The sequence below is a fragment of the Eriocheir sinensis genome, chromosome 49, assembly GCF_024679095.1.
Source record: "Eriocheir sinensis breed Jianghai 21 chromosome 49, ASM2467909v1, whole genome shotgun sequence".
NCBI classification, from domain to species: Eukaryota; Metazoa; Arthropoda; class Malacostraca; order Decapoda; family Varunidae; genus Eriocheir; species Eriocheir sinensis.
This window is the reverse complement of record NC_066557.1, coordinates 4,426,438-4,440,507: the sequence shown is the minus strand read 5'-3', so window position 1 is coordinate 4,440,507 and position 14,070 is coordinate 4,426,438. Positions and strand designations below refer to the sequence as shown.

Here is a 14,070-nt window from a genome sequence, read left to right as displayed (position 1 = left end):
GGCATGAACTCGATCTCCATTCGGTTGCCCAGTGTGTGAAGGGTGCCATTCGTTTTCCTCCTGATTATGAGGAATAACACACAAAGAAAACTAAGTAATACCATAACAAGAGGGTACGAATGAAGGAAAAGTATCATGATAGAGCACAACAATTTTTTTTTTATCAATGAAGTTACCCTGAAACAATCTTGATTTGGTTCGTTTTCTCTGACACCGCAGCTTGTTACTTCTTCGCTTGTAGGTGTAATATTTGATTAAATATTTGCTATTCTTCGACACTCATGTTTAACCGCTTAAATCAGTGGTTCCCAAACCATGGTCCCGACCAAAATTAGGGTCGTGAGAGTGTTTCTGATGGTCGCTGGAGGGATTTTTATTTATTTATTTATTTATTTTTAATAAGTCAGTTAGATTTTTCAGTAATGTAGTATAAATACTTCAGTAGGACAGCAAGAAGACTCTCCTAAGCACATACTAAGAAAAGTAGCGTTGTAATAAAGCACCCATGACACACGTGACACATACAATACATATACGTAGCTACATACGACACGTCATATACGAGTCGTCATACGAGTAGCATTCGCGTATAACCTCTACTCGTCCGCCAAGCAGACGGAGGAGGCGGTGGATAAAACCAGAAATATCTGAAACTTTAATATGTAGAAAGAAAATAACTAGCTGGAAATAGCTACTACATCTTCGCGCATTAATTTAGGGTCGCCAGGTCAATAGGTCGCTGTATTTAGGGTTGCAACCAGAAAAGTTGGGAATTAGCTAATCTGAGTTACTTCCCAGGGGAGTTGAAAAAAAAGGGAAAAGAAGGTATGTGTGTGTGTAAATTGATATTTTCTTCCTATTGACACCATACACACAAATGAGAAAAAATATTACAACCACAAAAGTGAGGCTGTGGAATCATCCTGTGCGAAGCCCGAAGAAGGCGCGAAACCCGACGGCCGAACGGCGAACTCTGGCTCTTCTGAGGCCAGGATCGGAGGCGACATTTAAGTCGAAGTCAGTGAGTCTGCGACCCCCTCAACACAGACATAGAAACACTGGAGGCTGCACGCAACGCTTTAGCGCAGAATGGCAGCTGCTGGCCGTGAACGTGCACCACCCTACTAATGCACAAAGTGGGTTGCACCAAAGGGAACTTCTGTGACACAGGATTCCTCCACCTCCATCACCCCGGGAGGCAGGGTCACAACCCCTGACTAACACCCGGTACCCAATCACTGCTGGGTGGACAGTGGACACGGGATTGAAGAGACCGCCCATCCGTCTCATCCTGCCGGGGATCGAACCCGGGACCTCTCGGCTGTGGACCGAGCGCGCTACCACTGCGCTACAGGCTACCCGTGAGAAATGCGACATATTGAATTTGCCGCTTCATTCTCGGAGCCCATCAGAATAGGCTTGTGATGAAAAACTGAACGGAAATTATGGCTATGCTGATGCAAACTTGACAAACTTACCCCGCCACATTGCCTCAGTTTAGTGTAGGTGGATTAATGCTGTGAATGGCAGAGGAACGGTTTGTGTAATAAGGCTAACACGCACCCCGCCGTGCCTACCCTGCACCAGCCTGCTGCAGGGAAATTACCTTGTTGCGAAGGGGACTTATACAACAAATATTCACAAAGAGAAACTTAACATTAAAATAAACCTCATAACCTCGTTTGATAAATTACACAACATGCATAGTAGTGCTTTCTTCTCATAAATAGTGAATAATGATTAATAAAAGGGGCATAGTGTTGCAGGTATACAACCATTAAAGGAGAAGGGAGGAACCTAGCTGCCATCCCAATTCCGAGGCAGTACATAATGTGATTGTACAACTATTGATATATATGTAGGCAGCACCATGAAACTAAAAAGGTAGAACACGCACACGTACGGGACTGCACCCAGAATCTGAGCAAAAACAGGCAAACAAAATTTATAACGGACGTAACTCCACGTAACACAACCCATTATAATAGAAAATGATTGCGTTCGTAGTGTCGGTAGTGAATAATAATCAAGAGAAGTTATCCTTATTGCTAGGGTATATCTAGGGCTATTTTTGGGGTTTATCATCGGGGTCCCTCGCCAGTCCGGCAGTAGTCTTGCGTCATGGCCAGTGCGTCCGTACGCCTTTTTTCCTCGGGCTCTTTTGGCTCTCTGTGCCGTCAGGCCGCTGTAAGTACTCAGGCAGGATAAAGAATAAGCATCACCGTACACGTCTGTTGGCCTAGGATGTGTGTGCGTGCACGTGTGTGTGTTTGTTGGGGCGTCTGTGTAGCCGCCCCTCTGGTCAGCTGATGGTGATATAACTCGGCTGGCCTCGGAGGTGAAAGGTTGTGTAAGGACCTCTCTCACCTGATCTCTATTGTTGTGTTGAAAGGATGTTACTCAAAAGGGGTCAAGATTGGTATTATTAATGGGCCCAAGATTAGTATTATTGATGCGCTGATAATTCGAAGGTACGGCTGCCAGGTGAAGAGTTGTGTAAGGACCATCTCTCACCTGATCTTTATTGTTGTATTAAAAGGATATTATTCAGAAGGGGTCAAGATTAGTATTATTGATGCGCTGATAATTCGAAGGTACGGGTTTACTTACTTGGTAAACCCGTACCTTCGAATTATCAGGAAGGGTTGTGTAAGGACTAAGGACCATCTCTCACCTGATCTCTGTTGTTGTGTTGAAAGGATATTACTCAGAAGGGGTCAAGATTGGCATTATTAATGGGCCCAAGATTAGTATTATTGATGCGCTGATAATTCGAAGGTACGGCTGCCAGGTGAAGGGTTGTGTAAGGACTAAGGACCATCTCTCACCTGATCTCTGTTGTTGTGTTGTATTAAAAGGATATTACTCAGAAGGGGTCAAGATTGGTATTATTAATGGGCCCAAGATTAGTATTATTGATGCGCTGATAACTTGAGGTGAAGGTGAAGGATTGTGTAAGGGCCACCACTCACCTGCTCTACCTTATTGTATTGAAAGGATATTACTCAGGAGGGGTCAAGATAAGTATTATTAATGCACTGATATCTGCCCCAAACTCAACTTTTACCTTGATATCATGAAGGTGCAGCAGCCAGGTAAAGGGTTGTGTAAGGGCCACCACTCACCTGATCTCTATTGTTTTGTTGTATTAAAGGATGTTACTCAGAAGGGGGTCAAGATAGGTATAATTAATGCTCTGATATCTGTCCCCAACTTTACCTAACCTTGACATCTTGAAGGTACAGTGGCCAGGTGAAAGGTTTTGTAAGGGCCAACACTCACCTGGTAATTTGTCATTTAACTCAATTTAATTAAACCCAAGGACACATTCACCCTCTATTCAGTCATTACAACCTTTTTTACATTTTTTTTTCACTTAGCTCAAATGTACTGTGTAAAGGTTAATCTTTATATAGAATTTGGCAGTTACTCAAAACTTACACAACATAGGTAAACTCTTACATGTAGAAGAGTACAAAGTGGATCACACTGAATGAGCAGAGGCTGAAATGATGTTTGTGTGTGAGTATAAATTAATAAATGGTTGTTTTTATATACAGAGATGTTATACAAAGGTCATGTCACCATCTCTATGATTCAAGAAGTCTGGTTTTCCATTCTATCCTATGTACAATGTGGAAAAGTTAAAATGTATTAAGGAATTGCTTTTATGTTAAACAAGAAAAGTTACAAAATACATTATACAGATGCACCAAATTGTTGCATATTTTAGCACTGGATTTTTTCCTTTTTTTTTATCAGCAGTGCAGGCTTGAATAAATGGTAATTATAAACAGATGGTGAGCTTGGATAGGTGGAAAAAAGCTTGTAATGAATTAATAGAGTGAATGTTGGTGTGTCTGGGTATGAATTGAGATATTGACAGATTATCCAGTTATACCACAGGTAACCCACTTTATGCAATAATATTGGTACCTACTAATGTGGAAAGATTAAATGTAATAGAGGAGGAGGAGAACAATGACAAGAAAGAACAAGAAGGCTAAGGAAGCAGAAGAGGAAATAAAAAGAAAAATACAAAAGGACAAGGAAGAGAAAGTAGAGAATAAGAAAAACACTAAACAGACAAAAATAGGAGCAGCAAAAGAAAAATGGGGAAAGAAGAGAAGGAAAAATAAATCGGTGTTGAAGGAGGAAAAAGAAAAGAAATCCATGTTAATTTATAAGTACCGTATAGGAGTGATTCAAATACTACAGATACACCAACACATATCACATCACCCTATTATCCCTTCCTCCACAGGTGCGATGCCAGAGCACAGCGGCAGCGGCGGCGCCCGAGCCGGTGAAGGAGAAGAGAATCAAGAAGTTCGCAGTGTACCGCTGGGACCCCGAGAAGCAGGGTGACAAGCCCCACATGCAGACCTACGAGGTGGACCTGAATGCGTGAGTATGATGAGGGGCACACCTGACAACCTTGCCTTTCTTTCTTATCAGCTTTATTAGTCCATCCTTATATGGGGTCACTATTCTTGTCTCTTGATGACACACCTCTACCTGCCTCTGTCGCCTGCCATGTTAGTATTCAGACCCTTCTCTCGCATATTCACTGCTGTGTAATCTTTTCATCTTGTCTTGGGTCTTCCTCTCCTTCCTTGTATTTCCATTTCCAGTGATCTTTTCTCGTAACGTATTTTTCCATCACTCCTCATGACATGTCCGTACCATCTAAGTCTTGCCTCTTGTGTCTTTTTTAAACTTCCACGACCTTCATTGTTTCTCTGATCCTTGCATGTCTGATCCTGCCCTCCCTTGTCACACCACACATTCATTGCAACATTTGGATTTCTCACTTGACAACCTTACCCTGATTACCTGTTTATCTACTTTGTTGTGTAATCCATGGTAAATTCAGTTTGTTGTAGTATACCTGACTTTATATAAACATTCATCACCTTCCCATCCTCAGTCAAATTTTCTATCCCTTGCTTTCATCCTGTCACCACTACCTTCACCTCACTGTCACTCTGTTGTCTTATCTTCCCAATGTCGCTAGGTGCAATACCTAATACAAATATTCAGCATTACCTCCCCATTATCATACCATCAAATTTTTCATCCTTTTCTTTCATCCTGTTACCTCAACCTCCACCTTATCATCACTGTTTGTATTACCTTCCTCCATTGTCTTACCTTTCCAATATCGCCAGGTGCTGTGTCTCCAGCAAACATTCATCATTACTTTCCCATCATCACAGTGTCAAATTTTCAATCATTTTCTTTCATCCTGTTACCACTACCTCCACCTCCTTATTACTTCGTTGTCTCACCTTCTCAATGTCACCAGGTGCGGTCCCATGGTGCTCGATGCCCTGCTGAAGATCAAGAATGAAATGGACTCCTCACTGACCTTCCGTCGATCCTGCAGGGAGGGCATCTGTGGCTCCTGCAGCATGAACATTGGTGGTGTGAACACTCTTGCCTGCATCAGGTAATACTGGGTCCTGTCCAGCAGTGGTGGCTTCTGTGTTTATTTGTGTGTTATGTAGGAGAGATTACTTGAATTGTAGTGACTTATATTCTGGCTAAGTGTAAGACAAATAAATCCCCCTTTTTATTTGAAAATAATAATAATGAGGTCTCATTCTCTTATTAGCCTAATGCACATCATAAAACCTTTTCCCATCCCATATTTACTTTTGTATGTGTTTTCCTTGGAAGTCTAGTAATACAAATAGACCCTTTAGCCATCCTTACCTTGTAAACATGCCATGCTTTCCCTTTTTCATCACCACAGCTTATCATCATGTGTTTCCCTTCACAGTGTGACATGCTAAACCCAAACACTTTCACACACAGTATCATCACCTACACCAGCCAAGTTTATCACCACAGTACTCACACTTTACCAACACAGTAAGATCTGGATCAGGATCTGGATTAATGATGCGCAGGGCACTCGTACAGGTGCATAACACGCATATTTGCAGGCTGTTGGGGGGACGGGGGAGCCGAGTGTGCAGGGGAGGGAAGTGAATCAAGTGTAATTGTTAGTGTTGGTGTGTTGTGGTGCCAAATGAGTATGTATTTGTTTTTTGAATGAGTCTATTGTACCAGTCTAAAATCTGTTGAGGGAGGCTGTTCTAGTCCCGTATGGTGTGTGGAAAGTATGAGTGCTTGTATGCGTCAGTGTTAGTGTGATATGTTTGGTATTTATGGATGTGTGTGTTATGAGTACATTGACTGTTTGCGTTGTGTAGGTATGTTTGTGGGTCAATGTCAATGTGAGTGTTTGTGATCTTGTACATAAGTGTAAGTCTGCGTGCTTGTCTGCGTATGTGAAGAGGGTCCATGTTTATCTGTTGTTTGATCTGTGTTGTGATTCCAGGCATTCGAGTGTAATTGTTTGTAATGAACTTAGCCGCCTTGTTGTTGATTTGTTCTAACCTATCAATGTTTCTGTGTGTGTAAGGATCCCACACCGTGGAGCAGTATTCCAGTGTTGGTCTCACAAGTGTGTCATAAGCTATGTGTTTAATGTCAGGTGTGCAGTTATGTAAATTCCTCCTCAGGAACCCCAGTGTTCTGTTGGCTGTGGCACTGATATGGTCTTTGTGGGTGTTGAATTTCAAGTTAGTTGAGAGATGGATACCAAGGTACTTGTGTGTGTGAACTGATTCTAAATCTGAACTGTGGAAAGTGTAAGTGTGATGGATGAGGTTGTGCGCTCTGGTGAATCTTAATAGTTTGCATTTGTCTGGTCGGAAGTGCATCTGCTAGGTGCGCTCCCACCGCTCAAGGGCGTCCAAGTCGTTTTGTAGTAGTCTGCAGTCATCAGTAGTCTTTACTGCTCTAAACAGTAAACTATCGTCGGCAAATAGTCTAGTGGAAGAGTTAGGCGTTGACAGTGGAAGATCGTTAATGTACAGAAGGAAAAGAAGGGGCCCAAGAACGGTGCCTTGTGGGACACCTGAAGAAACAGGGACAGTGTCAGATGAAGATCCGTCAAGAAGAACACGTTGAGTCCTGTTAGTAAGAAATGCAGTGATCCAGTGAAGAATAGGTCCTGAAATACCGTAGTATTTCAATTTTAATGTCAGTCTTTTGTGCGGGACTTTGTTGAAGGCTTTGGCAAAATCTAAAACAATAGTGTCAACTTGTTTGATATCACGTCGGTTAAGTAGCCTAGTAGTCAAGTAGTAGATCAACACGTTACTAATCCTATCACTCATCGTTCATCACTGGCACTTTTTCCCCCTCGCAGCAAGATCGACACCAACCTCACCAAGGCCACCAAGATCTACCCACTGCCACACATGTACGTGATCAAGGACTTGGTGCCAGACATGAACAACTTCTATGAGCAGTACCGCTCCATCCAGCCCTGGCTGCAGCGCGAGGATGGGCTCAAGCCAGGCGACCAGCAGTACCTACAGTCTGTTGATGACCGCAAGAAACTGGTGGGTAACTGTTGGGTGCTTTGGATGGTGTGTAGTTAATGGAAATATGATTGATGTTTTTTAATAGATTTTAGGCAAATTTCTGGATTGGAAGGCAGATGGTGAATAATGGGATCTCATGTGCTGTCATGTGTAGATTGTGTAACCTATTGTACTCTCATATAAATATTCTTCATTGTGGTTATAAATTTAAGTTGTCTAAGAAATATTACTGTAGACATTAGGATATTTAAATGGTGGGCTGCAGCAAGCATCTTAAAGAACATTCAGCCACATAAGATCCAACTTAACCCCCTGCCTTGTGTCCCCTCAGGATGGACTGTACGAGTGCATCCTGTGTGCCTGCTGCTCCACCTCGTGTCCTTCATACTGGTGGAATGGAGACAAGTACCTGGGCCCGGCAGTGCTGATGCAGGCATACCGCTGGATCATTGACTCTCGAGACGAGCACTCTGAGGAGAGGCTCAAGAAGCTGCGTGACCCCTTCTCTGTGTACCGCTGCCACACCATCATGAACTGTACCAAGACCTGTCCTAAGGTGTGTAGCTGTGTGTCTGTTCATTTACCTAGCCATCTGAACCTCTTATCTGTCCAAGTGTAGGTATGAGATTGAGTTGTGGGGTATGTAGAGGTACACACAAGCACACATACATAAAAATACTCAGAAAGGTAGGGCTGTGAGCTTTTTGTTAATGTGTTCACCATATACTTGCCAGAAATCTACTTTGAGGAGATATAAAGAAAATCATATCTAGCTGTTCATAAAGACATAATTCAGGTTAATGACTTAACTTAACCTTATGGATGGAGAAGAAACCAGATTGCCAGTCATTTGAATCCTCCAACAAAAAATAAACTGACCACCCACACCCTTCATCTCCCCCACAGGGCCTCAACCCTGGCCGAGCCATTGCTGAGGTGAAGAAGCTGCTGTCAGGTATTGCCAAGAAGGGAGAGCCTGGACTGAACCCCATGGGAGCCACCGCCAACTAGTCGGGTGTGTGTGAGACAGCTGATAGTTCTGTAGATAGTCTGACAGTCCAAGTGAGAACATGATAATCATGTATCTCTTTTGACCTGTATTCCCTTCTGTCTTAATACAACTTTATTTTTCTTTTCCTTATTTTGTCATAAATGAGAATATTTTGTCCGTTGATCTAGAAAATTTGCATTTTCCATGCAGGAAATTTTAGTGATGCCTCCACAGTTTAATTTTCCACGCATTATTTTTTTCTAATTTACATGTATAATTTAATCACAGAATTTACAGAGATCATCTTTAGAGGTTAGATATACCAATAAGTGCTTGCGTGCTCACATTCAAAGCCATCAATTTTACCTTGCTCTTGTGTTTGTACTAATGGTCAACTTTCATGAACATCACACACTGATGACCCCACTCTTTCCTACTAAACCTGGCTCCCAAAAGTTCTCACAGCAATGATAAAACACACAGGAACTCTTTAAATATTGATACGTATAAGGAAAGGCTCCATGGCACAATGTACATAGATGACAGTGAGCCGCCGCCACCACTGTATGCACACCAGTTGTGGATGTGGCAGTGGTGGCCGCGGCAAGCTGTGTGTGTCCTGGGTGGCAACAGGAATGACTGGTCGGTGCTGGGTGGTTAATAATGATGATGATGATGGTGTGTGTGGTGTTCTCATCGTTGTCCTATGCTATAAATGATGTACAGTTGTTTATATGTATCAATAAATACACAACACTGTATCTCTCAGCCCAGATGTTTTCTTCACTGCAGTGTGTTGGAAGGTTATCCCACAGCTGTCTTCAGTAGGTATTTTCTGGTGTATATATATATATATATATATATATATATATATATATATATATATATATATATATATATATATATATATATATATATATATATATATATTTTTTTTTTTTTTTTTTTTACAACAAAGGAGACAGCTCAAGGGAACACACAAAAAAGAAAACAATAATAAAAAAAAGCCCGCTACTCGCTGCTCCCAAAAAAGAATCAAAAGAGGCGGCCGAAAGAAAGGTCAATTTCGGGAGGAGAGGTGTCCTGGTACCCTCCTTTTGAAAGAGTTCAAGTCGTAGGCAGGAGGAAATACAGATGAAGGAAGATTGTTCCAGAGTTTACCAGCGTGAGGGATGAAAGAGTGAAGATGCTGGTTAACTCTTGCATAAGGGGATGAGCATGAGTAGAAAGTCGTGTGCAGCGGGGCCGCGGGAGGGGGGGAGGCATGCAGTTAGCAAGTTCAGAAGAGCAGTCAGCGTGGAAATATCGATAGAAGATAGAAAGAGAGGCAACATCGCGACGGAATTTAAGAGGTAGAAGACTATCAGTATGAGGAGAGCTGATGAGACGAAGAGCCTTAGGTCGGTATTACAAGACACTATCGCTTCTCACATCAGCCATTTCTAAAGGTCAAAGAGGGGGTCAGTCGGGTTCTAATGAGTGTTTCTGGAGGTTCAAGGTACAGAAGAAGGGTCATAAAACTCCTGGAAATGCCCACAACTACGAAAGCCTTGTCAAATATGTGTTCTTTGGCGGCGAAATGTCTTGTAATACGACCCTTAGACTCCACTCTGTCCAGAAGAGCTGTGTGAGTGGAGCCCCCCCACACGTGAGATGCATACTCCATACGAGGGCGGACAAGGCCCCTGTATATGGATAGCAACTGTGCGGGGGAGAAGAACTGGCGGAGACGATACAAAACGCCCAACCTCGAGGAAGCTGATTTAGCGAGAGAGGAGATATGAAGTTTCCAGTTGAGATTTTGAGTTAAGGATAGACCGAGGATGTTTAGTGTTGAAGACGGTGACAGCTGAGTGTTGTCGAAGAATAAGGGATAGGTGTTTGGAAGATTGTGTCGAGTTGATAGGTGGAGAAATTGAGTTTATGAGGCATTGAAGGACACAAGGTTCCTTCTGCCCCAATCGGAAATGATAGCAAGGTCTGAGGTTAAGCGTTCTGCAGCCTCCAGTCTGGAGTCGTGTACTTCCTGTTGAGAGGGTCTTCTATTGAAAGAAGTTGAATAATGCAGAGTGGAGTCATCAGCATATGAGTGGACAGGACAGTTTGTTATGGAAAAATCATTGATGAATAACAGGAAGAGAGTGGGTGATAGGACAGATCCCTGTGGAATGCTACTGTTGATATGTTTAGGGGAAGAGCAGTGACTGTCTACCACCGCAGAGATAGAACGGCCGGAAAGGAAACTGGAGATAAAGGAACAGAGAGAGGGATAGAATCCGAAAGAGGGCAGTTTAGAAAGCAAAGACTGGTGCCAGACTCTATCAAAGGCTTTCGATATGTCTAGCAAAACAGAGAAAGTTTCACCAAAACAGCTAAGAGAGGATGACCAAGAGTCAGTTAAGAGAGCAAGAAGATCGCCAGTAGAACGCCCCTTGCGGAATCCATACTGGGGATCATATAGAAGGTTAGAAGTGGAAAGGTGCTTTTGAATCTTCCGGTTAAGGATTGATTCAAAAGCTTTAGATAGACAGGAAAGTAAAGCTATAGGGCGGTAGTTTGAGGGATTGGAACGGTCACCCTTCTTAGGCACAGGCTGTACAAAGGCATAGTACTTCCACCAGGAAGGAAAGATAGATGTTGATAGGCAGAGACGAAAGAGTTTGACCAGGCAGGGTGTCAGCACAGAAGCACAGTTTTTAAGGACAATAGGAGGCACTCCATCAGGTCCATAAGCCTTCTGAGAGTTGAGGCCAGAGAAGGCATAGAAAACATCATTTGGAAGAATCTTAATAACAGGCATAAAGGAGTCGGGGGGGATGAGCAGGAGGAATATGCCCAGAATCGTCCAGAGTGGAGTTCTTACAGAAAGTTTGAGCGAAGAGTTCAGCTTTAGAGACAGATGAGACGGCAGTGCTGCCATCAGGGTTAAGGAGAGAGAAAGAGGAAGAAGTGAAATTGGAGGAGATATTTTTGGCTAGATGCCAGAAGTCACAGGAAGAATTAGAAGAAGCAAGGTGTTGACATTTTCTATTAATGAAAGAAGTTTTGGTAAGTCGGAGAACAGATTTGGCACGATTCCGGGCAGAAATGTAAAGATCAAAGTTAGCGGGAGTTCGAAGGCTCTGGAACCTTTTGTGAGCTGCCTCTCTATCTTTAATAGCACGAGAACAAGCATGATTAAACCAAGGCTTTTTAGCATGAGGAGTAGAGAAAGTACGTAGAATGTATGCCTCCATTCCAGAGACAATCACCTCTGTGATGCGCTGAGCACACACAGAGGGGGGTCTCTCCTGGAAGCAGTAATCATTCCACGGGAAATCGGAAAAGTACATCCTCAGGTCGTCCCACCGAGCTGAAGCAAAATGCCAGAAGCATCGCCTCCTTGGCGGGTTCAGAGGATGTACAGGAGCGATAGGACAGGATACAGAAATAAGGTTATGATCGGAGGAGCCCAACGGAGAGAACAGTTTGACAGAGTAAGCAGAAGGATTGGAGGTAATGAAGAGGTCCAGAATGTTGGGCCTGTCTCCAAGATGGTCAGGAATACAAGTAGGGTGCTGAACCAACTGCTCTAGGTCGTTGAGGAGAGCAAAGTTGTAGGCTTGTTTACCAGGCTGGTCAGTGAAAGAGGATGAAAGCCAAAGCTGGTGGTGAACATTGAAATCTCCCAAGATGGAGATTTCAGCAAAGGGAGAGTGAGTCAAGATGTGCTCCACTTTAGAGTTCAAATAGTCAAAGAATTTTACATAGTTAGTAGAGTTAGGCGAGAGATAAACAGCACCGATGTATTTAGTAATAGAATGACAATGAAGTCTTAGCCAGATGGTGGAAAATTCAGAAGAGTCAAGGTCGTGGGCACGAGAGCAAGTGATGTCGTTGCACGCATAGGCGCAACATCCAGCTTTAGATTGAAATTTAGGATAGAGATATTACTTGCTTGGCTCATACTTCCCTGGGTGCTCTGACCTCAGTTACTGAAGTTTAGGTTTGATGGACAGCATGTAGGTGTTCTATTGCCAATAGGCAATGGCTAAGGAATTGGCAGTCTTTTTTTTCTTAATCTTCAGTGGTAAGAAGAGGCAGACCAATATCACTGGAGAGAAAGCCCTCAAATTGCTCCCATGATGAAAACAGGTGGTTAAAAATTGAAAATAGAAGATTGTGCCACAGGTGTCTTCATAATTTTTTATCATTTTACATTGTAGTGATGAATTTGATGGGGCTCTGTGTGAAGGCTAGAATTTTAAAAGGTATGGCTCAGGTAGCAAGAAAATAACATTGATTGCTCCAAGTTCTTGGAACTGCAAACCAACCCAGGAACTAGGAATAACGGTTTACCCATTCAAGCAAGGTGAGGTAACACAGACATTGGCAGGAGTTTCTTCTCAAACCAAGTCATGTGCCATTGGAGCAATCTTCTCTCAGAATTAGTAAATGCGAATACCATCAACTACTTTAAATATCAAATCGACTGTCATATCATTGCGTCAGAAGTAAATTGAATACTGAAGTACTTTATCTGCTCTGCGGGAATGAAGTGTCTGTCGAGCAGGTTAACCCCTTCTGTACCAGATGTGTGTTTTGTGACATGCATGTCATAGCTTGATGAGCCCACCAGGCACCGGGTGCACCTCCCATGACACGCCTATGTCACAGTTAAAATATGTTGATATTGAGGGTTCACAAGGACTCACTTTTGGGGTTATTTGCTAGTGCGAGGTGGCAGTTCTGTCTGTGTTTGTAAATAAAGGACTCCAGCCATTGGTGGTGTAATCCATATGTCAAGAAACATCATAAACTTTGACCACTCACATATTGCCACTATTGTGATGTAATTTCTATTGACCAATTGTAATACATTATTTTTATATTATTACCAACACATATATGGCAAGATGTGTGTCACATGACCTTAAAAGGCACCAAACTTGCCCCATGAGTCCACATTTCCAGTGCTGCTTGGTGTGGCTTACTGAGTAAGTTTTTCTGGTATTTATGTAATGATGGAGCAGTTGCCACCCTCTGACATTGATGGTGGGTCGATGGGTGAGCTTGACCTCAGCAATGTCAGTGAAGTAGAAAGTGATAGTAGTAATGATGAGAGCATCGAGACATTATTTATGATGCAGATGAGTGCGTGGGCGGTCAGTGCAGCACAAAAACATTTTATTTAAATTTGGTTGATGGGTCAGTAACCAAGGGGTTGAATCACCAAAAAGGGCAACCTCGTAGTGAGTCAGTAGGCTTTATGTTGCCTGCATTTCCATGTTTCCATGGCCACCTTCTTGAGGAAGTTGCTATAAGGGATCAGGGCTTCAAAGGTATAGCCAGATGAATGGCTCAGAGAAGACATCATTTCCTGCCAGTATATATGGTGCCATTCAAAACTACACTCAACCCTCGATTTTCTGGACTAATAGTGGGGAGCAACTGTCCGGAAATTTGAAATTGTTACAGTCCGGGGGCCACAGCTCTTTCCTAGATGGTTTACCATACTTGGTCATGCAATCACCAATATTCCGTACCTGCCACAGACTTTTACCACACTTTGTCCAGCAGACTGAAGCAGCACATGTAAAAGATTATACAAATGCGAATTATGTATTTATGTGCTTCATGCCAGTAAATACTGTATTTACATGTAAATGTAAAGCCAAGACAACTAAACAAATATGC

General features: G+C 42.8%; 1 protein-coding gene across 1 annotated transcript; it reads left to right on the top strand.

Moving 5' to 3' along the window:
- Positions 1-2,058: 2,058 nt before the first annotated feature.
- Positions 2,059-9,162, top strand: LOC126981719 (succinate dehydrogenase [ubiquinone] iron-sulfur subunit, mitochondrial-like). The gene is made up of 6 exons (XM_050833159.1): positions 2,059-2,187; positions 4,265-4,407; positions 5,309-5,452; positions 7,226-7,421; positions 7,735-7,959; positions 8,310-9,162. The coding sequence occupies exons 1-6, from the start codon at positions 2,122-2,124 to the stop codon at positions 8,412-8,414; spliced, it is 879 nt and encodes a 292-aa protein (XP_050689116.1). The 5' UTR covers positions 2,059-2,121; the 3' UTR covers positions 8,415-9,162.
- Positions 9,163-14,070: the final 4,908 nt, after the last annotated feature.